Below are 26,841 nucleotides of genomic sequence, written 5' to 3' on the forward strand. Positions count from 1 at the left end.
GCAGGAGCGGGGAGGCTCAGAGGGAAAAGAGAAGCAGGCTTGCTGCTGATCAGGGAGCCTGATGTGGGCTTGATCCCAAGACTCCAGGATCATGACCTGAGCTGAAGGCAGATGCTTAACCGACTGAGCCACCCAGGCTCCCCTTGCTTAAAATTTTTAAATGGTATCTACTGCTCTTAAGAGACCTTGCTTGATCTGACCCCATACCACCTCTAGTGCCCTCTGGTACCCTCTCCCTCTGCACCACAGCCCACATTCCTCCTAATCCTGCCCAGCTGCCATGCTCCCTTCCTGCCTAGGGGTTTTCAGTAGGTGACCCCACTGCCTGGATCACCCCCTCACCCAACACTGCCACCTGGTAAACTACTTCAGCACCCAGTACAGCTCCTCCAGGTTCCCCAGGTCAGGTCAGTTCCCTTAATACCTATAGCCCCGAGCACCTCTGCTATGTAACACTTAACACAGATAGGAGTTTACTTCTGTGTGAATTTTTAAAAACTTAGTATCCATCTTCTGTACCAGATATAAGCTCCATGAGAAAGAGATTTTGCATATTGTTTATGTGCTGCTATATAATCTTGGCACCTAGCATTGGGCCTGGTGCATAGAAGTGCTCCAGAAGTGGATTAATGAATGAATAATGGAGCAGATCAACTTTGTCTTTACTCCCCTCCCAAGTTCTAGCCTTGTTAAAATGAGGTGGTAGAAAGGAATCAGAATGTCTCACAGGTTGTCCTACAAGTAAGAACAAGTGGACAGCCTGTCTGGCCATCTGAGTCTGGCTCAGGATTCTCTTGTGATCTGTGAGACTCTCTGCTATGTTGAATCTGTCAACACCTGCCTGTTCCCTGGAGTCTGGGGACATGAGAGAGGCTGAGAAGGTGGGTGGTTGTTCAACCCACCCAACCCCCTCTCTAAGCCATGTGGATAGATGGAATAATATAGTAGCTTCTGGGTTAGGGGCCTGGGGCAATGAGATATGTTTGGGGACAGGACCTGAATGAGGTCCTTGAGGCTCAGGCACAGTCCAGGTTCCGCTGTAGTTTATTGCAGAACTTTACCTCCTGTAGCCCTATCCAGTTTACAGAGCACTTGATATGACCATCCCTGGGCTGTACAGATGAGGTGGGGGTGGCCCAGTGATGCCTGTGACTTGCTCAGAGTCACACAGCTATTGGTAGCAGAGCTGGGACAAACACCTGCCTCGACTTCTCAGCTGGCCTCACCACTCTGGGTTCCTCTGCGGGGAGGAGAAGGTGCAGGAATCATCTGACTAGGCCTCTGCTCTCTTACCGGTAAAGTGAAAGGGTTTGACCAGACTCGTGATTCTCAGTCCTTAGCGCCCACCCCTCCCTGCAGGAGATTAAAGTTCTGGCGCCCAGGTAGATGGCCTCCAGAGGCTGAGCTGCTTTGGTTAGAAGAGGAAGCAAGAGTCACCCAGTCATCAGCCCCCTATTCCAGGGGCAAGCTCTGCAGAGTCCTGAGGTAACTTCACAGGAGAGCAGTGGGGACGTCACCCAAGGCACAAGCAGGGCTCATCTGAAGCCTAGCACCTGCCGTAACAGCTGAGCACACAGCACAGCACACATTAGCTGGGTAACCTCTTCAGTGAGTGGTCTCTGGTCTCAGAGCTCCTCTTCCTTCCTCTCAGGGGGGAGGCTGCTGGCTGGTCTTCAGCTGGGAAATTTGCTGATAAGACTTTTAAAAAGGAACAGTGTTTTTCTGTTCTTTGGATGGTCTTGGAGGTTCCTTGGCTCCTGGAACCTTTGCAGTAATTCGTGGACTTCTTTGGGAAGCCTTAGTGTGCTTGCTTTGCATGGAGAGCTGGGCTAGGCTTTGCAGAGGATGGATGGAAGTGTTCCTGCCCTTGGGCACTTCTAGAGCACCTGGGCCTATACAGGAGGGGGCCCGAGGGGGCTGGTGGGTGGCTCAAGTCAGCAAGATCTTACTGCTTTCTGAGTGCAATGAAGCAGCGCTTCTGTTTTCTGGAAGACCAATTTGCTGAATTATTGAGTGAATTTTCTGGTTTTGAAGTGTTGCCCAGCCTCTGTCCCAACATCTGCCATTTTTAAATGCAAATGGGATAATTTTTTTCTCCCTGCAATTCAGTCTACTGTCTTTATGTGTAGTTTGTCTTGTTTCTGCCTCTGGTGGCAAAACCGCAGTGGCCAACTCTCCCAGACCTCATGAAAGATATTGGTCTGACAGCTCTTGTCTGTGGGGCTAATTACTGGTTCAGCATTCTGGCCAAGAACCATCCTCTGTGAGTCAAGGTTGAGGCAGGGGCATCAGGTGAGCAAAAACCATCCACTTGAAGGTGAGGTGGGGAGAACTGGGAACTACTTTAAGTTTGCCCCAGGGAGTGGTGAATGGAGAGGAGCCAGAAAAGATAGGGCTGGGGCCAGCCCTGGGGGTGGCTGATGCAGGGAGGAGTACTGCAAAGCAAGAGGCATCCCCATCCCAGACCTTGGCTTTTTCTTTGGTTTCTCCCTCCTTATAACTTCCCTGGCAGGCAGTCATAAATCCCCTTGGGCCCAATGGTGCCTGCTTGGTGCAATTCCCCACCGCCAGTCCCCTCTCCCCCTGGCCCTAGCAGTTTCCCATGTTCATATTCCTTCATCTGCCCCTGCCTGGCTTGCTCCCCTGCTCTGCCCCCTTCACTTTATTTCCTCAGTGCTTACCCACCACACATTGGCATTTAGAAAGCAGCTGCACGTGGACTTCTACTACTAGACCTCAACCATGTGTACTTGGCTTTTCAAAATAGCCCTCAAGGTGACACTCTCATGGCCTTCAGGACTTCCATCATGATTGGCTCATCTTCAGCAATCCTGGGGCTTCCTTGGCATGTCACCCCAGCTCCCAGACTTTATTTTTTAAATATACCATCATTATAATTTTACTGGACATCAGTCATATAAAAGAATGAAAGACACGTTCATGAACTTCCTACCCCAAAACTTCTTAGCCTTGTTCATATTAATTGCACTGAACACATTTATCAACACTTACACGTAGCCCTGTCTCTCTGGATATTTGTTATCTCCAGCATTCCTCCATCACAAGTAACCCTGAGAGGAGAGTCCCAATATACCTTTCCCCTTCTCTATGATTGGTTTTCCTTTGAATCCTTTTCCAGGTATGATACTACAGGGGGCACAGGCTGTAAGCAGCTTGATGACTCTTAATTCGTTCGGCCCGGCTGTTTTCTAAAAGGGTTGCACCAGTTTTCAGTACCACCACTGGGAAAGCTTTTCCTGATTTGATCTTTCCCCAATTACATTTGAATTTAGAAGACGATCATTTAAATTTCACAGTTACAAGGGTATCTCATTGTTTGGGTTCAGATATTTTCTCCTGTGCTTGTCTATGAACTGTATGTTTATATCCAAGGTTAATTTTTATGACAATGTGCTGTCTGCCAGAGGGGCACCCGATTATTATGCCTAGCCAGGGGCAAAACTCATCAGAATCACAGGCTCTCTGTATTCCCCTCTATGTATATTCTGAATTTTTTGCTTCAAAATACCCAACTTTAAATACAAAGGGACCTGATAGAAGTGAAGTAATTGGAGCGTTTTCTTTATGCTATCTATCTGGTAATTTTTGAGGGACAACATCATTAAATTCCTCCACATTCCAGTTTTCTCTTTTACTACCTGTTGGTTCTGGTCACATGATGCGGACTAAGACTTTGTCATGATTGCTTCTGGTGTTTTCTCTCATAGTACTCCCATCTCATCCTCTTCAGGAAGTCCACGTAAGCAGGGAGACCATTGGGAAGATTTCAGCTGCCAGCAAAAGTAAGGCCATGTGTTATTCAACTGCCTAGACTCCCATGTTCCCCTCTGCATGATGGACCCCAAGGAAACCATGTTATTCCAGAATGTTCTTGCCCCAGTCCTATCTTTCTTTCACACTGTGGCAGAGTCATTTTCCCCAAACAGGCCTGACCCAGGTCTCCATTCTGGGTGAAAACCTTTGGTAAATCCTTGTTCCTAAATTTCTCGGTCTTGCTTGGGAGTCCTCTGCTATGTGACCACCATCCCCCCAACCAGCCTCATCTCCCACCATGTTTCTTCCTCTTCCACCCTTTTCAGCATCTACCCTGTGTGCTCAAGCCACACTAACCTGTTCCCAGAGACCCTGTATGTCCCTTCCTTGTCTCTCTGGTGAAATCTCCCTCAGTCACTGCCTTTTGGGTGGTGCCTTCCACTCTGACTTCCACTCTCCATCAGGTGAGGTGATGGTTGTGGATTCTGGAGCTGGACAGCCTGGGTTTACTTCCCAGTTCCATCACTTACTGGTACTTTGGCCTTAGGGAGGTTACTGAATTGCCCTGTGTCCTTTCCTCATCTGTCCACCGGGAATAAAAACCATACATCTATTTAGGAAAAGGGTGGGGAGCTAGGGAGCTGATAGCTTAAGGGTATAGGGTTTCTTTTTGAGGTGATAGACAATGCTCTAAATCCTGTGTCAAGGATGGAATGTATCTGTAAATGTACTAAAAGTCTCTGAATTATATATTTTATTTTATTATTTTTTAATTGTTTATCTTTTGAGAGAGAATACATGCACAAATTGGGAAGGGGCAGAAGGAGAGGGAGAGAGAAAATCCCAAGCAGGCTCCACACTCAGCACGGAGCCCAGCACGGGGCTCGATTTCACAACGCTGTGATCATGACTGGAGCTGAAATAAAGATGTTTAACCAACTAAGCCACCCAGGTGCCCCCTGTATTATATACTTTAAATAGATGGATTTTATAGTATGTGAATAGTATCTCAATAAACCTGTTAAAAATTTTTTTTAAATAGCCATTTACTTAGGGTGGTTATAAGAGTTAAATGAGAATATATAAAGTACTAGAGGCAGTGCATGGCATGTTGGGAAGACACTGTCAATGCTCTCCTCACTTGAACTCTGGGGTAATGCCACCTTCTGTACCAGGGTATCTGGCTGTATCCTGGACTCAATTGTGGCCCCCAAGGGCTGGGACCAAGGCTCTTCAGTATCCCTCACTGGTCCAGAAGCCCCTCCTCTCATCTGGCTCAATTGGTATTGTTGAATTAGACTCTTCTAAGTATTACAAAGACTTCCACACAAGCATTGTGTAATTGTGCTTTTTTTGGGGGGGGGGGTGCAGGGGGCGGGGATCGGGGGAAGCGCACTTCCTGCCACAGACGAGGGCAGCCTCTGGCTGGGGCCTTCTCTTGTGTTAGTTTTGCCCATGCGCCCCAAGGAGCAGCAGCCTGATCCACCCCAAGGTTGTTTCTGCCTCCACGCTGCTTCAGGAGGGAGACCCTCCTGGGACCAGGGGGCAGGGAAGCCGGTTGTCCCCCGCTGTATTCTTCTCTTTCCTAGTGATGCAGTGCTCAGCTGCAGTGGACATCCTGTTTCTGATAGACGGCTCACACAGTGTCGGGAAGGGGAGCTTTGAAAGGTCTAAGCACTTTGCCATCATGGTCTGTGACGCTCTGGACATCAACCCTGAGAGGGTGAGTGCAAGTCTTGTCATCTTTGTATTAAGGCATTGTTGGTTGCAAGTGACAGAAATCCAGTTCTAAGCAGAAGAGGACATTTACGGGGTGCCTGTGCTGCTCGGTGGGTTGGGCATCCAACTCTTGATTTCCACCTGGGTCGTGGTCTCAGGGTCTATAGGATCGAGCCCTGCCTGGGAAACTGGGAATTCTTCCTCTCCCTCTGCCCCTTCCCTGGCTCACACATGACCCCACTCTCTCTCTGTCTCTGAAATAAATAAATAAATAAATAAATAAATAAATAAATAAATAAATATTTAAAAAAAAATAGAAGAGGACAGTCACTGGCTTGTGGAATGGGAAGACCAGGGGATGGGTCTCAGTTCCAAGCCTGTAGGAGCCAAGGACTTATTCCATCTCTTTTTCTCCTCAATTTTGTATTCCTTGATTGGCTTCTTTCCCAAGAAGGCTTTCCTTACATAGCACATTTGCCCTGTACTACCCTGCAAGCTAATGATCCCAGTAAAAAGAAAGTGGATTTCTTTCCCTGCCCAGGTGGTGGAAAGTTCCAGGGAGGGCTCTCACTGGGGAGGCGTAGGTCACATGACAATCCCTTGCAGTCAGAAGGGAAAGGTTATCTGGCCACCTGTGAGTCATGGGCTGAGCCACCTTCTGGGCTCCCCACTAGAAAGATAGGTGTTTGTCGAACTGTCAGAAACAGAAAGCATAGTGACAAAAACTACCTCAGAAGAGGAGAGTCTCAATGTGAAGTGCAGCTCCTACCCTGTACGTTCACTTGAGAGGAACTACCGCTCCCTGAGTGAATCCAGCTAGTTTTTTCATTTCTTATTCTTCCTGGCTCTGGATAGCTGCTCTTACATAGCTGCAGAATGTGCTGGGCATGGCCCTTGCTGCTGAAAGGGGTAGCTTGGGACAAGCCAATAAAAAAATTGGGCAACAAACACAGTTTCTAGACATTGAAACACAAACGGCCTTTAGATATCTGCAAAGATGGCCATCCTCCCTCAGTGTAACAGCAGATTTCCCACCAAAATACCATTTTCACTTCCTGGGTTAGCAAAGTTCCGGTTTGTGACACACCCCGTTGGCAGATGTGTAGAAAAGCAGGTACACACTGATGGTGGGGGTGTATGTAACCTGGTGCAACCTCTAGGAAGGGACTCGAACAGTATCTGTCGGAATTAGAAAGGCCTGGATGCTGTGACTCAGGAATTCTACCCCAAGGAATCTATACTGCAGATACTCCGATAGATGCAAAATAACTCACACACAGAGTTGTTCCTTGCAGTGTTGTTTACCATCGTAAAAGATTCCAGGTTATCCAAACACCCATTCATAGGGAGAGGTGATTTCATTATGGTGCACTCATAAGGGAAACACTGGGCAGCTGGATGAAGTGGATGGGGAAGCTCTCTTAGATGGAAAGGCACCAACCCAGATGAGAATTAAAAAGTAAGGTGCAAGTGGTATGTGTAATGTTTTACTTTTTTATGAAAAAGAAAGGGAGGTAAATAGAATCTTTTTGTACTTGGAGAAGTAAAGAGGTTAAGAGTATGAGCACCTGGGTGGCTCAGTGGTTGAGCATCAGCCTTTGACTCAGGGCGTGATCCCAGGGTCCTGGGACCGAGTCCTGCAACAAGTTCCCTGAAGAGACCCTGCTTCTCCCTCTGCCTATGTCTCTCCCTCTGTCTCTGTGTCTCTCATGAAGAAATAAATAAGATCTTAAAAAAAAAAAGGCTAAGACCAGTGGTTTGCTGTTTATAGGGAGGGTGGGAACTGAATGAACAGTGGGATGCAAATCCAGGGGGGGATTCATCCATTTTATATATTTTTATACTTGATGGATTTTGAACCATGTGAACCTACTCAAAAATCAAAATTTAAGAAGGGCATTTTGGTCTGAAAAAGCCATACTTAAACTTGAATTAAAGCCTGCTTGTGAACAGGTTGCAAAAGGAAGTGGTTTTCAAAGATGACATTCCTGGGTTAATCCCAGAAAAACCTCTAAGATTTAAGAGCAAGAGTGGCTTTAAATGAAAGCCAGTTTTCTCCAGAATGGCAGGTAATTTGGGGAGAGTGAGCACATTGTTTTGGACCGCAGGCAGTCTGGAATGGCCATCTGAAGACACCGTAGCAGATTCCATTCCATCTAGGCATGAGCAGCCCAGAAGTTCCAATCATGAAGTCAGCCCATCGCAGGTCCCTAAAGGGCCAGGGCCAAGGACTGCTGAGATCCACCTTCTGCACAGGGTCCTGCTTTTATTTTATTTTTATTTTTTAAGATTTAATTTATTTATTCATGGGAGACGTGGAGAGAGGCAGACATAGGCAGAGGAAGAAGCAGGCTCTTTGGAGGAAGCCTGATGTGTGGTACTTGATCCCAGGACCCCGAGATCATGCCCTGAGCCAAAGGCAGACATTCAACTGCTGAGCCACCCAAGCATCCCAGGGTCCTGCTTTTAAAAGGAAATGATTCCCCCAGAAAGTTTCATCAGTTATTTGTGGAGGAGGGCCCTTAAAATCAAACGTCTTGTTGATGTTGGCACTGATGTCATGTGTCCTTGAAATGTGTGGCCTAGAGGCCCAGGAAGATGGTAGGTTGAGAGATAAGAGCTGTATGGATTATTGGTGAAATACTTCACAGATAAAGAAACAGGCTCAGAGAGGCTAAGTAACTGCCTGGGGTCACAGGCATAGGGAACAGCAAAGAGTAGAAGAACGGGGGCTCTTGACTTGGAGCTCAGGACTTGTTCCATTAGGTCATTTGTCCCTCCCAGTGGGTAGCCCCTGGGTCAGGATGAGGTGACATTCAGAATTCACACCCTATCACATGGCAAATAGTGGCATTGTGTGTGTGTGTGTGTGTGTGTGTGTGTGTGTAAGGGGTGGGTGATTACCAAAGGGTAAGAAAACCAACACAAAAAACTTCATGGCTGGCACTATTGCTTTGTGCCAACCATTGCTGGTGTAGTTGTGTCAACCACACGTCCCCAAAGTTCAGGGAATTAAAACTCAGTGTTGCCAGACTACATCTAAAATGTGCCATTATATTCTAGAGGCTGAGTTTTAGGTTAGATACTGGCAAACCAGACGGTACCCACCACCAGGAGCCAGGACGGTGAGAGCCATGGAAACCTCCATACGTGAGGGCAGCTGATGATCGTGTTCAGGTGAAAGGGGGTGCAGAGTGGCTCTATTTCATTCAGATAGAATCTGGGTGTTCAGAGATGTTACATTTGAGCTTGACCTGAGACAAACTTTCTCACAGCAAGACTCACCGAGCAAAGGCGTTGGGGGCTCTGAGTGAGCAAGTGAGCATCCGGACCTCGAGCCACTCAGACTTGCTGGAACGTAACAAAGGGTGTTTGCATGAGAGCTGTTTCAGATGGTTCCATCCGATTTGTGCTTCAGGGTTTATGCTTTTGCTGCTGCATTTCTGTGACTACTTCTACCCCCATGTGCAAGGGATTTGATTTGCACCTTATTTTGCTTTCTAAAACTTTAGTTTTCCAGTTGCTGTAAATTAAGGCTTGTTATGGATGCTCTGTTGTTGAGGTGGATTGGAGGTGTTTGAGGTCTTCCTCCCAACAATTAAAAGCTGAGAAGTTTGCTTCCTGGCTCTAATACAGGGTTGCAGCAGAGCAATTACAGTGTGGTAAGAAATCTGGGCAGGCTCGCTCCTGAGCATACAGTAAACCAAAGATAAAAGGCAACTATTTTGCTCCCAAACCACTAATTAAATTAAGTGCCTTAACCACTGACTCAAGCTATTTCCATCTTGTTTTGAAGTTGTATCCTTCCTGTTTAATTCAAGTAAATACACCCAGCTGCTGGTCTCAAGGGAGTTTTTTTTTAACTAAGTAATCCATTACATGGTTCAACTAAAACACATTCAATGCCTAGTGTTGCTCCTACACGTGTTTTTCCATCTACCCTGTTTCCCTACCTGCTTTTTTTTTTTTTTTGAAAAAAGATTCAATTATTTCTTTGAGAGAGAGAGAGAGAGTGCATGAGTGGTGAGGAGGGGCAGAGAGAGAGAGAGCATGTCAAGTAGATTCCATGGTAAGCATGGAAGCCCGACTCTGGGCTCAATTGCATGACCCTGAGATCACGACTTGATCTGAAACCAAGAGTTAGACATGTAACCGACTGCACCACTCAGGCACCCTATCCCTATTTACCTTCCTGAGCATCCTTCTGCAACTGCTACACACAAACACAAGAAGTATGAAGTATATCATGCTATATGCACTGTTCTGTCCCTCACCTTTTTCCCTTCACATTATCTTGGAAGTCTTTCCATATCTATGTATATAGGTAACATAGGCATTAATGTAGATCTGTATCATTTTTTACAGCTTATTAACATTTTATCTTAAGGATTTACTGAGGTTTAATTAACCAATCCCCTATTGATGGACATTTGATATTACAAATGTACTGTGAGCTTGTAAACCCATTATCTCATATATATGGAAGTATATCTGTAGGAAAAATTCCCAGTAGCCCTATGCGATTTTAACTATCAATAAATATTGAAAAATTGCTCTCCATGGATAGTGACATTTAGGTTTTTACCAGCAATGTTTGAGAACTTGCTAGTTGCCCCTGCAAACATTGTGTTTAGCTTTTAGCTACATCTCTCTGTGGTACAGTTAAGCATCTTTTCTCATACTAAAGAGTCATTTATATTTCCTGTGTGACCACTGTTCATATCCTTTGCCCATTTTTCTATTGTGGTGTTGGTCTTTTACACATCAATTCCTAGACACTCTTTTTTTTTTTTTTTTATGATAGTCACACACAGAGAGAGAGAGAGAGGCAGAGACATAGGCAGAGGGAGAAGCAGGCTCCATGCACCGGGAGCCCGACGTGGGATTCGATCCCGGGTCTCCAGGATCGCGCCCTGGGCCAAAGGCAGGCGCTAAACCACTGTGCCACCCAGGGTTCCCCTAGACACTCTTTATATATAAGGAAAACTAACCCTGTGCCTCTGACTTGAGTTGCCAACAACTTTTCCATTTGTCTTCATTTTTGATGGCATTATGGTATGTTTTCCTTGCAGAACTTTCCTTTATGTAGTCAGATTTGTCAACCTTGTCCTTTATGGCTTCTGGATTTCAAGGCATAGTGAGATCTTTATCCACTTTAAAGTTAGGAAGAAATTCTCTCAAGTTTTCTTCTAGAACTTCCACAATTACATTTTTTCATGCATAAATCCTGAATCCAGTTGTCATTGATCCTCTATTCTTTTGTAGGTGGCTGTTCAGTTGTCCCAATATCACTTACTAACCAGACCATCTTTTCCCCCACTAGTTAGAGATGCTACGTTGGTCATAAGCTAACTTGGAGGGAGATTTCAAAAGGGTTGTTCCTCAGAATCTCCTGAGCTTCTCTTCTGCTCTGTTTTCCAATGTCCCACACATGCCCCACTAAGACTTAAATTTCCTCCTATTGAAGATGCTCACCAGCTTATCCTCAGAACTTCCTGTTAAAGCAAGGTCTGTTGGGCCATGCTCATTGGGAGCAGATGCAGCTGGCTTGGTGGGGCTGAGTGCTTTGATGGGTCTCTGAAGCCTGTTCAGGGATCAGCAGTGGAGGAATTCAAGTAGTAGGTAAAAGACAGCCTCATTGCTTAATTATGAATCACTTGACCTATTTGCAATCTTGGCCAGAATTGGGGTTGGTTAAGAGCACAGTTGCCAAGAATGCAGTTTCTCCAGGGGTTCTGGAGAACCAGTGATTGGGTCCAGGGTGTGGGCCCTTAAGAGGAGGCCTATATGTGTATAGCTTTTTCTGTTTGAGTCATACTAGTGTCCTAACTGCCCAGAAAGTGACTTTGTTCAGTTTCCCTTCTCCAGTTTTGGAGGGCATTAGATTTTCTCATATGGCCTCTTGAATGAGGATGCAAAGTCTGTTTGGAATCACTCGTGGCTCTGACCCTTTCCCCTGTGGAGGGACTTCAGCTCCAGCATTGCTTGTGACAAGTTAAGATGTTGATTGTCCTCCAGCATGACTCTGGTCTGGAGAGCTGGCCTTTCCCCAGCTGGCAGGAGCAGGCCCGGAAGAGCTGCCCCAGCCCAGCCAAGGATGCACATGTGGTGCCTGTGGTCAGTGGTGAGCCACCAGTGAAGGAGGCTGTGGTTCACTTTAGCGGCACCACTGGTTGGGTCGGCAGCATTCTGCTGAAGGCCCGTGCTGGCTAAGAAGGCAAGCCGTGTAACTGAGGCTTAGTGAGGCACGAAGGCCAGTGGCCCAGTTCTCCTCCTCATGAGCCCTGGGCCAGATCTGTGTCCTCTCTCTATTTTAGTTTCTCCAGCAGTCAAGTGAGTGTCGATGGCGCTTCTGTGGGTTAAATGAAATAAGGTGTGAGGTTGCTTAAAACAGTGCTTGTACCTGGGAGACCTTTGCAAGTGTGACCAGAGACCCTGCCCTAAAGAGGCCCACAACCTAGCCGGGAGAGTGGCCAGAGTGTGTAGGTTGAGAAGTTTGAATTGGTGGTTGTCAGTACAGCACACAGGCAGATTCACCATTTCCTTCCAGAGGCTCCTCTTGATCTTTGGAACCTTCTTTTAGGGACACTGGAGAAAGCCTTGGCACTGGTATTTGTTGAGTGGGCCGCAGGGGGCAGGGTGGGTGGTCAGGGTCATTAACCTTTCTTCACCCTGTTTTCCCTTAAGCATGTTTGTGACTTGGCCTTGCTCTCAGACCCCTGGGCCCTCTGTCTCCTACTACAGGTCAGAGTGGGGGCAATCCAGTTCAGTTCTGCTCCGCATCTGGAATTCCCCTTGGATTCATTTTCATCCCAACAGGAAGTGAAGGCAAAAATCAAGAGGATGGTTTTCAAGTATGTATGATCAGATACCACCACGGTTAGGATGAAGCCAGCTGCTCTTAACATCGCTCCCTGGAAGGGTGTGACTGGCCTGAGAGAGGGCTGTGGTTTGGCCTCCAGAACCCCAGCTGTGCACCCCAGAGTAATGAGAATTCCCTTCCCAAGAGTGCTCCTTATTATTACATAACAGTGTCCCAGATGGGAACTTACATGCAAGTTAAAAAGGAAAGTATTTCTGTTACTATTGTGTGGAGTTGTCAATTAACCAGGGACAGAGTGCTAGTGAAGGTCAAGACCAGTCCAGAGCATGAGGTGATGGGAAAAATGCTGGCTCTTTCTCCCGATTCTTTCCCTGGTGACCACTGCAGCTAGGACGGCTCACCATACCTCTTGGAGCTGCGTTTCTGTCTTCTAGAAAGAGTAAGTGTCCCTCTGTTTTTAAGAATGCTTTAAAAATGATGAATAGCTACTTATGTGCTCGTACACGTACACACCCTATAAATTATGTATTAGTAGGGTCATAATTTTATTCACATTACAAATCAGCTGATGTGTGTGTATATGCAAATATGTATATGAATATACACATATTTTGTGTATACATTATATATGTGTGTAGAATACACATATCTATATGCATATGAAAGTGTGTTATATACACATGCTTCACACACACATGTTCACAAACCATACACAGAAGAATACCATTCTTTGCCATCTGATCTCTGGATCCTCTCTGGACCCTTTGTGCTGAAGTCCCACTGCTGTCTGTGGTGCCAGCCACCAACTCCAGTGGTGAAGGCCCTGGGCTCTGTGGCCCTATTCCCCATCACGGGCTTCTCTATGCCTGCCAGTGCCCTCAACAGGCCTGCATCCCCACACTGGGCACCCCCAGTGACTTCATCTCAGGCTATTTCCCCCAGCCAAGGGGTGCCCTGAACAAAATGAGAGACAAGTCAGATACAAGAAAATACAAAGAGGAAAAAAGCACATTGAAATGTTTGCTAGAAACAACATCAGTGTATCCTGGCCTCTCCTAGTTCCCTGGAGCCTTCTACCCTTGAGGGCTTTGAGAATGGTTTCCTATAGAGACACAGTCTTGGGCTCCAGTACCCTATAAAAGGGGCAGCCCTTGTAAAAGTTAGATCTTTGGCCAGAAGGTCTGGGTTAGAGTTGCCTAGGGAGTGTGTCAAAACTGCACATGCATTCGTTCCCTCTCAGACCTACTGATTCCATCTCTGGGCTGAGGATACTTAGATACAAGATACTTAGGATCTGAACTTTTAAAAGGTCTCTCCCGCTGCCTCTGTGCCCTCTGATTCTTATGCAAGTTAACCTTTTAGAAACACCTTTATTAACATATAATTTAAATACCGTAAAGTTCACACATGTAATGTGTACAATTCAGTGATTTTTAGTGTATTTTCCAGAGTTGTGCAACTATTACTGTGATCTAATTTTAGAACATTTTCATCATCCCAACAAGAAACCTTATAAACAGACTTTTCTCCAGAGATGATATATAAATGATTAATAAGCCCTTGAAAAGATGTTGAGCATCATTAATCATTAAGGAAATGCAAAACAAAACTGTAATGAGCTACATCCACTAGCAAGGTTAAGATAAATGACAGACAATAGCAAGTGTTGGCAGGGATGTGGAGAAATTGGAACCCTCGTGCACAGCTAGTAGGATTTTTTTTTTAAAGGCTTTGTTTATTCATGAGAAACATAGAGAGAGAGGCAGAGACACAGACAGAGGAGAAGCAGGCTGCATCCAGGAAGCCCGATGTGGGACTTGATCCCGGGACTCCAGGATCACGCCCTGGGCTGAAGGCAGGCACCAAACTGCTGAGCCACCCAGAGATCCCCCAGCTAGTAGGATTGTAAAATGGTGCAGCAGCTTTGGAAACAGTCTGGCAGGTAAATACAGACTTACCACATGACCCTACAACTCTACTATGAATGAATTGAAAAATGTATGCCCCCAGAAAAACTTGTATACTAATGTTCAGAGCAGCATTGTTTATAATTGCCAAAAAGTGGAAACAATACAAATGTCCAGTGAATGAATTGATAAACCTAATGTGGTATATCCAAACAATGGACTATTATTCAGCCATAAAATGGAAGTATGATGATTCATGCTCCAACATGGATGAACCTTGAAAATAGGATGTGCTCGGCGAGAGAAGGCAGACACAGCAGGCCACATGTTGTATGATTTCACTTATATGAAATGTCTGGAATAGTCAAATCTGTGGAGACAGCAGGATTAGTTACCACCAGGGGCAATGGGGAAGATGGATAGGGAGTGACTGCTGATGGGTATAGTAGGGCTTCTTTTGGGGGCGATGAAATGTTTTGGGCCTAGTGGGGATGGTTGCACAATTCTGTGAATATACTAAAAAACTGGTGAACTACATATTTTAAAAGGGTGAATTTTATGGTATATGAAGTATATCATTATTGATCTAACATTTTATTACAAAAACTTCATGGTACCCATTATATGCATGCTAACACTGGCAAAAGAAAAAGTAGCCTGTTGATTTAAGTCAAAAATTGTTTGGGTGATTTTGACTCCATCACTTGGCCCCTTCTTCTGAAAACATGAAGCAAATTACTGCAATTGGCTCAAAAGGCACTTTTGAGATCATCCAGTATCTATTCCAACCCCTCATTTTATGGAAGAGGCTATTGATGTTGAGAAGGAGCAGGTGACTTGGCCGGGACCTCAGAGTCCTGTTGCTCGTCCAGTAGGCCCCACCCAGCTGTTCTCCAGCTCTTCCCACCAGCCTCAAGAGTTGGTTGACCCTCTTCTCAGCTATGTTGAAAATCAGAGTGAAGGGCTTGAGAGTATTATTCACAGCACAGGAAGTCCAGAGACTCAGCATGTGCCAGATGAGGACATGGCAGGTAGAGAAGGAAGCCTCTATGTGTCTGAACAAGATCAGCTCTTCTTATGGGGCTGTGCCTGGTTAGCACTCGTGTGTCCTAGGATGACTATAAGAGGTAGCAAACAAGGCAAGGAGGCAGTAACTAATTTTTTGGCCACAGTTGCAGGGTCGCTGAGGATACTAAACATTAAGACAGTATTATTAATCAGTACAGAGGAATGTTGGCTGAGTGGGAGTCATGACCTCCCCAGGACTCTTTACCCTTTTTCTGCAGTGCAATTTTAAATCCTGGACTGATTGGGACAGCTCTACCCAAACCCCCAAATAGTTGCCTCTTGAGACCACAGCAATCCCCTGAAAGTGTGTTTTGAGATGGCTAAGTAACTGCCCTGACAACCACGTATCGCTACTTTGCAATCAGAAGTTTAAAAAATACTACAATCAAACCTTCCAGTATTGCACCCCATGATAACATAAAATCAGATAAAGCCTGGCCAGCCAGATCTGCTCCAAATATCCAGAGCCTCCCGGCCAGCTGGCTGTGCAAGCTCATACAGTCATTTTCCTAATCTTTTAAGAATGCAACTCTTGGGTTTTCTGTGATTGCATTTTTTTTGGACCCCATCTGTAGCTTTATCAGATTTATACTGTATTTAGAAAGCTCTACAGTTTACCTTAGAGTAAGAGTGAAGTAGCTCCACTTTACCTTAGCACAAAGACTTTTTAGCTAACTATGGGGTCTTTCAATCATCATTAACATTTAAACATAGCTTTTATTATTATTATTTTTTATTTATGATAGTCACACACAGAGAGAGAGAGAGAGGCAGAGACATAGGCAGAGGGAGAAGCAGGCTCCATGTACCGGGAGCCCGATGTGGGATTTGATCCTGGGTCTCCAGGATCACGCCCTGGGCCAAAGGCAGGCGCCAAACCGCTGCGCCACCCCGGGATCCCTAAACATAGCTTTTAGAGTATTTATAATTACAAAGCATTTTGCTCTTTTTTAACTTATTATTCGGAGAGTCTTTTTGCATAAAGCTGCATTTTTCATGTTGATTTTTTAAAGTTTATTTATTTATTCATGAGAGGCACAGAGAGAGAGAGGCAGAGACACAGGCAGAGGGAGAAGCAGGCTCCATGCAGAGAGCCCGACTTGGGACTCGATCCCGGGTCCCCAGGATCACACCCTGGGCCGAAGGCGCAACGCTAAACCACTGAGCCACAGAGGCTGCCCTCATGTTGATCTTTTTATTTTTTAATTAAAAAAATTTTTTTTCATGTTGATCTTTTTAAATGGTTATATAATAACCCAATGAATTGAACTATCATAGTATATTAAATCATTTCTCTGAAAGGACACATTTACATTGATACCAAGATTTTTGTCTATTGATTTAAAATAGCAAAGGAAGAAAAGAAAAAAAAAAAAACAACTCTGTAGTCAAAACCCCTCTACCTACAGTGAGTTCTCTGATGAATTATTTTTCAGAATCTGTTCTATGGACTAACCGAATCAGAATCACTGGGGCAGAAGGGGATGGTTTAAAATGTAGATTCTCAAAAAATAAAAAAATAAAATAAAATATAGATTCTCAAAAAAAAAAAAAATGTAGATTCTCAGCCTGGTCACACACCCACCACCAATTTAGAGTCTCAGTTGACACCAACTGAGAATCTCCATTATTCTGCCTCCAAGGAATTTTTATGCTCATTAGAATTTGAGACTAACTCTCAAATTCTCCTCTTGAGTAGGACAGCTAGTTAGTTTATCATGGTAACTGTCACTGATGGAGCACTCATTGGGTACTGAGAGATACTGGGTGTAGCATTTTAATCCTCAATACTCTTACTTACCCTACTTTAACAAGGAAGGAAACTGAGTCTCAGGTTAAGTAACTTGTCTAGTTTACTTGGCTAATAAATTTCAGATCTAATATTTGAGACTCTCTGACTCTAGAGCCCACGTTCTTAACTACTTGAGTGGCAAAATATTTAGATTCTAGAACCCCACCCAATCCCTGCCAAAAAAAAAAAAAGCCCACGCATTGCAATCCCAACTCCCCCAAGACAGTAGTCAGTCTGTGTACCTTCTGTTTTCAACCTGGTTTAGTCCCATTCGAGAAGAATTGGAAAAATCTTGATGAGATGCTGGCCTCAGACCTCCTTCACAGACCCTGAGCTCAGAATAGGCTCTGAGATAGAAATGTTCCACAGCCAGGAATGAAGAGATGGCAGGGTTTTTTTTTTCTTCATTTCCCAGAGTTCAGAAGTCATTAGGAATCTTACCTGACCTGTAGAGTATTCCGGTGGGAAAGGCACATTAGGGAGAATTGGAGAGGACAGACAACACAGGCATTTGTGTGCTGAGTGAGATGAAGGACAGACACACCACTGGCCAGTGGAGTTGGGAGCCTGGGCTCCTGTCTTTGACATTTGGTTTTTCTCTAACCACAGCCAGGAGGCTCAAAAGGCATACTGCCAGGGATGTGAAGGCCCAGGGAGCTCCATGGTGACAGGGCACCTTGGCTTTTGGTGAGCAGAGAGTATTATGACCATTAGGTTGAACAGCATAGAGCAGGGATCAGCAAACTTTTTCAGTGAAGACTCAAAGAGTAAATATTTCAAGCTTGCTGGCCATGTGTTCTGCATAGACAATACATAAGTGAATGGATATGGCTGTTTCCCAGGAAAATTTTATCTATAAAAACTGGCAATAGGCCAGATTTGGCCCACAGGTTATAATATGCCAACCCCTGGAGAGAGAAAAACCATTGGCTTTGGAATCTGTTGAAACTCCAGTTCTGACCTTCACTACTTGGGTGAGGAGCAGGTGACTTAAATGGCTGTACAGTGTTATAGTTAAGAACTTGGGTTCTGGAGGTGGAGGCTCCAGGGTTCGAGTCCTCCCTCCACCATTCATGAGCTGTGTGACCTTATATAAAGCCTTTTCTTGAACTCTCCTATCTCAGAGAGCTGTGGTGAGAATGATCCAAGCTTAGCACCCGTACACACACACACACACACACACACACACACACACACACAATATGATCCAAGCTTAGCACCTGTACACACACGCACGCATACACTCAGCACAATCATGCCTGGCACACGAGAAGTGCTCTGGAAATATTAGCAGTTAATATTACTATTCTCTGGGCTAGGATTTCCTCATCTGTTAAATGAGGGTCATATTAGCACCTTTTACCATAGTTGAAAGGATTACATTCAGTAGCAGGAGCTACGGTATTTGGCATGAAGTGGAAACTCAGCACTAATATTATCCTTTAGAAACGGGAAACAGTTTGCCTTTCTACAAGCCTTAGAGAAAGACTCTTTGCAGACACATGAACTTGTAAAAGTAGGGGTCTTTTCAGAAATTAAGTCTTGGTTGTCTGCAGTATTTGATGTGGAACCCAGCACTGTGTGGGGAAGTCTGGGAGCACTTGGGATTCATTGGTGTTGGTATGCTCTGTTCCCCTTGGATAAGCCCCTTGCCCAAGCCAGGCTGTGCTCACCAGCCCCAGGAGACGGCTGGTGGTGGTCTCCAGTATCCTTGCTTATACCCCTTCCCCTGATTGGAGTGGCCTCTTCCTTTCCCAATTCCCTAACTCACCAAGATCCCATCAGATACTTCCCCTGCTTGAGCCTGTTCCTGACAGCTCCTCCCCACAGTGGACTCTGGTTAATTGTCATCCTTTCATTCATAATTACAATTTGCTTATAGGTCCTGGTTCTTCAGTTAGACCGACAGTTTGTTGAGGGGGGAATCATATTCTTCCTGGTCTCCTTCTCACTATCTTCCATGTAGAGAATCCACAGTAAACACCAGTGGGCTGAAAATTGGCTTTCTGACTGATGCAGATGCTGAGACATAGTCGGCAAAGGGTCTTAATTCTAGGAGCTACCCACTCTTGTTGACATCTGTTAACTTAATGGAGGTCCACAGAGAGAATTGCCCCCATAAGACCTCACTTAGGACAGAAAGCAGTAAAAGTGAAGAATATTCTGGGCCTGGTCCTTCCAAGCACACTCCTCCTTGCTCTTCCCTCACCTCTCTGCTCAATGGTCTTTGAGGACTGAGAGGAAGGGGGAGCCACAAAGTGAACGGAACCTGGCTGGATCTCTGAGGAGCTGCTCAGAGGAGAGCAGACCAGGAAAGATGTCTGGGCAGGAGGACCACGTCAGGCTTGCATGAGAAGTAAGCATTTTCGGTGTTGAGTTAAAAAAGTATACACACATTCACACCTGCACACACAAGGCATTCCCACAGAGACTGGCCATGCCTCTGATTAGTCAGATGTTTGCATGTTAGAAGAATCACTGTAGGGCCCTCTGAGAGGCAAGCATTGCCTCAATTGACATTCAGTATAATCTGAGAATAAATGCACCCCCAAATCTACAGTTTATGATTAGCAATGCAGAACGATGCTCTAACAGTTTTCTCTGTGTGTACAGTTAGTATCCGTGGTGATTCCATCAGCCTCGACATTGTTGCTCATGTTGGATGTGTTGCCACCCACTGAAAGGTTTGACATACAACCCATTGTAGAGAATCACCACTTTCTGCCCACTTGACCCTGAGAGCAGACAGTTCTCCCCATGAGGACACCTGTGTGAGCCTCCTATTGTAAGATTTAATAGAGATTCTGTGCTGGGATTCCAAGCTCAGTAGACCATCCCTCTAACGAGAGGCTGTGATGAGGTGGGACCACTGTAACGTCCCCTGATCTGGAAGTCGTCCAGCAGTTCAGCCTTCCAGCACCCAACCTTGAGCTGGAAGTGAGCCTCCTCAGACCCTTGGATCAAAGCCCTGTCCTTCACTCCTACAGATTCACACAATATTCTTAAGTTCAGGGATTTGCTTTCTCCACTCCAAGGAGATGCTGAGCTGTAACAAGAAGGGAATGATACAGACAGGTGGGTGTTAGACACACAGTGAGGGTTGTCAGCCCTGAGCTGTCACTGGAGGTGGGGGTAGGGTGGGTGTGGGAAAAGAGTCAGAAGACCCACAAAGCACGACATCGTCCTGGAATACAACAGAAGTGTGCAGGGTGAATCTTCAGTCCACAGGAAAAGCTCATTTCTAGTCTTCACTGTGTTTCAGAGCATGAGGAAGTGCACACCCCCTGCTAGAATGGTCACTCTGACCCTCTGCTGGGAGAAAGTGGCTGTCACTAATAACGGAGGAGCCCCTCGTTTCAGGCTGTCATTCCAGTATCATGTCTGTGGGTGACTGACCCTTGTCTTTGTTTTCTCCTTCTGTGTGAGCTCAGAGGAGGGCGCACAGAGACAGGCCTTGCTCTGAAATACCTTCTGCGCAGAGGGTTCCCTGGAGGGAGAAATGCCTCTGTGCCCCAGATCCTCATCGTCATCACTGATGGGAGGTCCCAAGGGCATGTGGCAGTGCCCACCAAGCAGCTGAAGGAAAGAGGCGTCACCATATTTGCTGTCGGGGTCCGGTTTCCAAGGTAAGAGCCTCGGTCACTCTGGGTAGCCCTGGAGACTGTGGAGACACTCCACAGCCATGGGAAGGGAGGGGATCTGGGCAAGCCACCCTGGTCCTTCCCATGCTCTGTCATATGTTGTGCCAGACTGCAGGGAGCCTGAAGCCTGAGAGAGTGCACTGTCTCTGATTTAGTCTGAATACTTGGTTGTAAGTGCCAGAAACTGGACTCAAATTCATTTGGGCAGAAATGGAAATTCTTGGACTCATCTAATAGAACTGGGTGGATCGGGGAGTGTGGGGTCTTGGGGTGAGCAGGAGCTGGGGACTTGAACATCATGAAGATCCTGTCTGTCCTCCATGCGTACCTGCTGCTCCCTCAGCCTGGCCCTCGAAGGAACCTGGAACTCTGGCTGTAGGCAGCACCCAGCTCACCCCGCAGAGAAAAGACTCATGTTTCCAATTTCCATTTGAATAATCCAAGAAAGGCTCCTCATTAGCTTGAGTCACAGACCCACTCCTGAGGCCAGGAGAGTGGGGGGGTCTGTGATGGGCTGCTCCCCTCTCCAACCACGTTCTCTAGAAGCTGAAATGTGTTTTCCACAGGTCCTCCTTGCTCTCAGCCTGAAAATGAGAGGCCCCTTGTTATTGTGGGTATTAAGCGACATGACTCTGGTCTGGGTACTGGGCCTACATAGTAATTAATGAGATCTCTTCATTAATTTTAGTACATTTTAAAATTCTTTCTGTCAATATGCCAGATGCTATGTTCTTCTAAGTTGTCAGGATACAGAGACAGTACAAAGTACCTGCCTTCATGAAGCTTCTATTTCTAGGAAAGTTAACTGGATGAAACACAAGTGAGTGAATAAGTAATGTCGTTTCAGGTGGAATTAAAATACGAAGAAGTAGTAAGGGAGGAGGTTAACAGAGTGACAAGAATTAGAGAGCTCCGCTATTCTAGAGAGAGAAGTCTGGCAGCAGTTGATTTGTGAACAGAAACTGGAGTGAAAAGAGAAGCAAGCCTTCCTTCCAAACAGCAGGGAAGAGAACAGGCAAGGCAGGCGGGTGGCAAGTACCAAGGCCCTGAGGCAGTAGCTCGCTTAGTGTGTGAGAGGAGCAGAAAGACAGCCAGGGACTGTCTGGAAGCTGGTAAATGAGGTAAATTATAAGAAATGGGATAGAAGAGCTAGGTAGGAGTCAGGTCTAGAGATTCAGTGGGTCATAGTCAAGGCTTCAGAGTAGGTTGGGAAGTCTTTAGGTGGCTTTGAGCAGGGAAGTGACAGGTATTGGCCAATGTTTTTAGATCACACCAACTACCAGGTAGGGAATAGACTGGCAGGGTGAGGTGGAAGGAGAAGCAATATCGGGAGGAGTGGGGGCATCTAGGTAGGCAGCCTTTGGAGCTGCTCAGACAAGAAGGTGGTGGTGTGTGGTGGGAAAGCATTGCGACCCACTGAGGAATGGTTGGACGGAGGCTGTGTCCTGGAGGCTGAGCAGTGGAATGGCCGATGAATTGAATGTGGAAGAGTCAAGGATTTTGGCCTGAGCCCCACAGTGAAAGGTATTGCTGTTTACTGAGATGGTGGAAGACTCGAGAAAAGGGAAGTAGAGTTCTGTTTCAGGTCAAGTTTGAGGAGCACATGGGACATCTGAGTAGGGTAGCTGAGTCCGCAGCCGGATGTAGAAGTCTGGGTCTCTCCTCCTAGAGAGAGGGTAGACATTGAACTTGAGGTTGGCATTTATTGCCTGATGATTGCCTAGGAAGACCACCAAGGACCAGCATGTTCGGTACCCAGGGGATATCCCGGGCCATGCCATGTCCTGGTGGTGCTGTCCGTCGCTACCACCATCCTCGAGGGCTGTTGTTACGCGCAGCGAGTGGGTATTTAACACAGACCGCCCTGTCATGGGCTCTTTGTGTATCCTCACATACAAGGAAATAAACTCGGTGGGAAAGGAGACAAAAGTGTCACTTCCTGGCTCACCTGCTACCCCCTCCCACATGGTGCCCAGTAGAGTATGTTGCACATCACAGTTCCCCAAAGGTTTGTCAGTGAGGATGGAGGCCATCGGACAGTAGAAATACATGGCCCATTCTGGGGCTCTTTTCTCCAGCTGCTAGCTGAGCAGTGCTTCTCAGATGGTCTGTGGTGGAGGTCCGTTTTGTTTTGTTATGTTTTTTAATCCATCATGGCCTGATACTTTAGAGAAATACAATAAAAATGAATCACTAGGAAAGAAAAATAAAAAAGAATATGAGCTCAAATGTTTATTATTTGATCCAAGCAGGCAGAAAATGGCTCTGTCAAATTGCTGTACCACTGGGTTCTGAGTGTTCATTCTCAGGGTCTATGCTTGTCTGGTTCTGGATGAGGGTGAGTTTGGGGGCCTACTGTGAGTATCCATCACTTAGAGGAATCGAGAAGCTATCAATCAGGAGAGGGGACATTGTTCAGCTCTGAATGTCGTGAGCTACAGCTATAGGAACTATCTGAAAAAGCCCGCCGTTGGGTTTCTCAGCCTTCCTGACCCATTCCCCCCAACTGCTGGTAAATGACTGGGTCACTGTTGACCAGTGGTTCTCAAAGTGTGTTTCTTGGACCAGCAGCCTCAGCTAGGAATGCACACAGTCGGGTCTGCCCCATAGAATCCAGAACTCTGGGGCCAGGTGCCTCCATTGGTGGTTTATTTGGCCCTCAGTGATTTTGATGCCCATCGAAGTTTGAGAACCACTGCTATGGGCAGTGTGAGACTTGCTATGGGATTAAAAACCTGACTCTTTCCTCTTTTTAATATTCATTGAGCCCCCATTTCTGATGGTTCTCAGCTCTGGCTTTTGGGAGAATCTGCTGCTGGGTCAGGTAGAGCTGCCCTCTGAATGCTACTGCAAGGCCAGGACTTAGAAGCTGCCCTGTGTCTGCCAGGTGCCATCCTCACCCTGGGGGGGCATGTCTGGTTTATATAACTTCGAAGGAGAATGGGGACTTTTACATAAGTGAATTTTGGAGATAAATGAAGTTTTTGCCATATTGCCAAACCTTGAATTTCTGATGGGCCAGGTTCTAAATGCATTAGTGACTACCCTGACTTCCCAGAAAGGTTTCTCAACATCATTTAATGCTTCCTTCATGCCTAGGTCCTTATGCCTGGGCCCTAAGAGCAATGCCCTCTGGCTGTCGAAGTGTACTCCTTCCTCCACACAACCTCACGTTGCCGACTTTTGAGTGTGTATGGCCCGTTTACCATTCTTCAGGATTTTTCTCTATCACGAGCTATCCTTGTTTGTTCTTCTTTTGCCACCCCCGCCCCCAACCACTTTCTTTCATTTCCTTTCTGGTTAAATTTTTCTCATCAGCTATGGGTGACCCAGCCAAGTCACTACATCTGTGAGGACCGTGACTCAAATAAGAGCTGGTGGTTCCGAGGGTGAGGCTGTCCTCTGAGGAAGCTTGTGAACTTGGGCATGCACACATTATGACCCGTGCTTGAGCATCCTTGGGGGCTTTCTGTGGTTCACTTCTGGACCTTACCTGTATCCTAGGTGGAGGAGGTTGTAGCTGAGTGGCTTCTGGAGCAGTGGGGTTGGGTTGCTGTCCACAAGGAGCCCATGGTTTAGGGGATGGGTGGCCAGGAGGGTGAGAGGTAGACAGTGAGCTGCTCTAACTTCTCTGCTGGGGTTGGGGACAGATGGGAGGAGCTGCACAGACTAGCCAGCGAGCCAAGGGAACAGCATGTGCTGATGGCTGAACAGGTGGAGGATGCTACCAATGGTCTTTTAAGCACCCTCAGCAAGTCTGCTGTCTGCACCGTTGCCTCTCCAGGTAAGGCCTTCCAGGCTGGAAGGAGTGGTCTTGCCCATGTGGAAGTGGGGTGGGAATGGTTCCCTGAGGCAAGAGGTCAGGAGGCTCCCCAGGAAGGGGGAAGGCAAGAGGAATGGGGTCTGCAACTTTGGTGCTGGGGTACCCTGCTCTATTTACCTCCCTGTGTCAGGCCCTGTGGGCTTTCTCAGCTGGGAACCTGGCTTGTCTCTATGGGTTAGAGGGGTCCAGGCTTTGGGACCCAGATCTAGGGAGGCCCTGTGCCTGTCCACTTCCTCAGGGAGAAGAGCCGAGTCAGCTTTCTGGTCATGGTCAGCACAGGGACACTTCAGCTGGGCGGGGAGGGCTCTGCATTCCTAGTTGTCATTGTCATGGTCTGACCAGGCGCACGTTATGTGAGAGGTACACATGTGCGTAAGATATAAAAACTGTGTGCAGAGGAAACACTCAAGAGACCGGCTGCCCAGCCACCACGCAGAGCAGGACTCCTGCCCTGATGTGCCCCGCCTTGCAAGAGGCAGAGGGGAGCTGGGGCTGAGGGTGATGGAACCACGGCTGGGGGGAAGGAGGCGTAACCCTGTCCTCTTCATCTTCTCTGTGCCCTGTGGACACAGACTGCAAGGTCCAGCCTCACCCCTGTGAGCGCAAGACGCTGGAGACGGTCAGGGAGCTTGTCGGCAGTGTCCTGTGCTGGAGAGGATCGCGGCGGAGTGATGCCGTGCTGGCGGCACTCTGTCCCTTCTCCAGGTTTGTCCTCCTGCTGGGGTCAGAGGCCAAGGGCGCACCAGGGTGGAGATGGAGGCCCCCAAAGCTGCGTGCTCACATGCTGTGAGATGAGTGGCCACAGAGTGTGACAGGGATCAGAGAAGACGTGGGAGGGAGACAGGGGCAGAGTTATGGAGTCCCAGGGAGGGTCCTAGCTACACAGTGGCAGAGTCTTGTAGACACACTGCCTAGGTGCCCATAGTGAGCGAGGGGACAGGGTCACGGCTGTTCTGGAAGGCTCATAAGTGAGCCAAAGCCAGTCCTCTAGGACCATGGTCTGGACTTAGGATAGTGGTCTGGTCATTTGGTTCCTCTGAAGACCGGTTTCTGTATTTATGGGGCCAAGGGAGGCGGGAGGCTTAAGGTCTTGGTTGAATTCCAGTGGTGGAGGCCATGTGGGGTACAGCATCTGTCAGAGCGCCCGGGCATTCTTGAGCACCTGCTGCTCGGTGGTCAACCATTCTCTCAAAAATTCCTGGACTGTCCCCTGGCACTTTGTCCAGGCTACCTGCAGTACAGCAGATCAGCAGCTGGTGGTCCCATCCTCTTGCCTTTCCTGGAGAGCCAGGGGTAATGTTTGAACCAGCTGCATCTTTGCCCTGTGGCCTGCCCTCAGTCATGAGCTCAGGAGACACAGAGCAATGAAATGGTTGGCTGAGAAGCCATGAGCCATTGCACTGGGCTGATGGAGCATCCAAAGACCATCTTGGAGGAAAGGGCCAGGCCCTGCACATGGGTCAGGGGAAATAGGGCCATGTCAGAGGCCACTAGAGGCCTTCTTCAGAACCCAAGCTTTCAAGTGAGGGGACGCAGTTCTTTGTTCGCAACTGAACATGTTCTAAGTGCCTGCTCTGAGCCAAGCAGTGTGCAGTGACACTGCCCTCAAGAAGCCCATGGTCTGAGGACAAGGCATTGGACAAGAGGACCAGTGACCGTCAGGTGTCTCAGGTGCCAGGATGGGGCCTGTCCTCCCTGGGACATCATGGAGAAGAGGCTGCTTGAACAGTCCTGAGAGATGTGGGAACTCAGTGGCACCAGGCAGAGGCATTCAGAGTTGGGAGCCCCAAGAGAGGCTGGCGGAGGGTACATGTCATGGCTTTGTGCTCAGAATCTGGAGTCAGGCTGCTGAGCTTTTAATTCCAACGTGGCCACTTTAGGAGCTGGGACCCTCCCACCCCCTTCCTTCTATATTTGAGAGGGGGCTAATGATAGTACCTACCCCATGGGGTTGTGGATGTAGAGCGCACTAATATTGCAGGTTTCTGGAATGACGCCTGCATATAGTAAGCTCTTCATCAACTCCCTCATTCAGGAAACCCTCACCGAGGGTCTCCTCTCTGCTCAGCATGTCCCAGGTCCTGGAGAATCAGCATGAATGCCTCAGAAGCAAATCTGCCCTCATGAGCTGATACTCCAGTGGCAGAAGGCAGCAGCAAATCAATGAATGCATAAAATGAACTATTAGGTAGTGAGAAGTGCTACAGAGAAAAAGAAGGAAGGGATGCGTCAGGGTGGGGAGGTGGTGGTTGGGAAGCAGGGGTGCAGTTTGTTTATTAAATAGAGTGGGCAGA

The 26,841-nt window shown here is 47.1% G+C and overlaps 1 protein-coding gene across 1 annotated transcript in view; it reads left to right on the plus strand.

Moving 5' to 3' along the window:
• VWA2 (von Willebrand factor A domain containing 2) overlaps positions 1-26,841 on the plus strand; it is a 47,958-nt gene that overhangs the window by 9,402 nt on the left and 11,715 nt on the right. Inside the window, exons 3-8 of the mRNA XM_049103674.1 lie at positions 3,729-3,803; positions 5,364-5,497; positions 12,238-12,347; positions 20,515-20,709; positions 24,375-24,508; positions 25,120-25,252. Of these exons, the coding sequence (XP_048959631.1) occupies positions 3,729-3,803; positions 5,364-5,497; positions 12,238-12,347; positions 20,515-20,709; positions 24,375-24,508; positions 25,120-25,252 (781 nt within the window). The remainder of the gene's footprint in view (positions 1-3,728; positions 3,804-5,363; positions 5,498-12,237; positions 12,348-20,514; positions 20,710-24,374; positions 24,509-25,119; positions 25,253-26,841) is intronic.

Source organism: Canis lupus, chromosome 28, assembly GCF_003254725.2.
Source record: "Canis lupus dingo isolate Sandy chromosome 28, ASM325472v2, whole genome shotgun sequence".
Taxonomy (NCBI): Eukaryota; Metazoa; Chordata; class Mammalia; order Carnivora; family Canidae; genus Canis; species Canis lupus.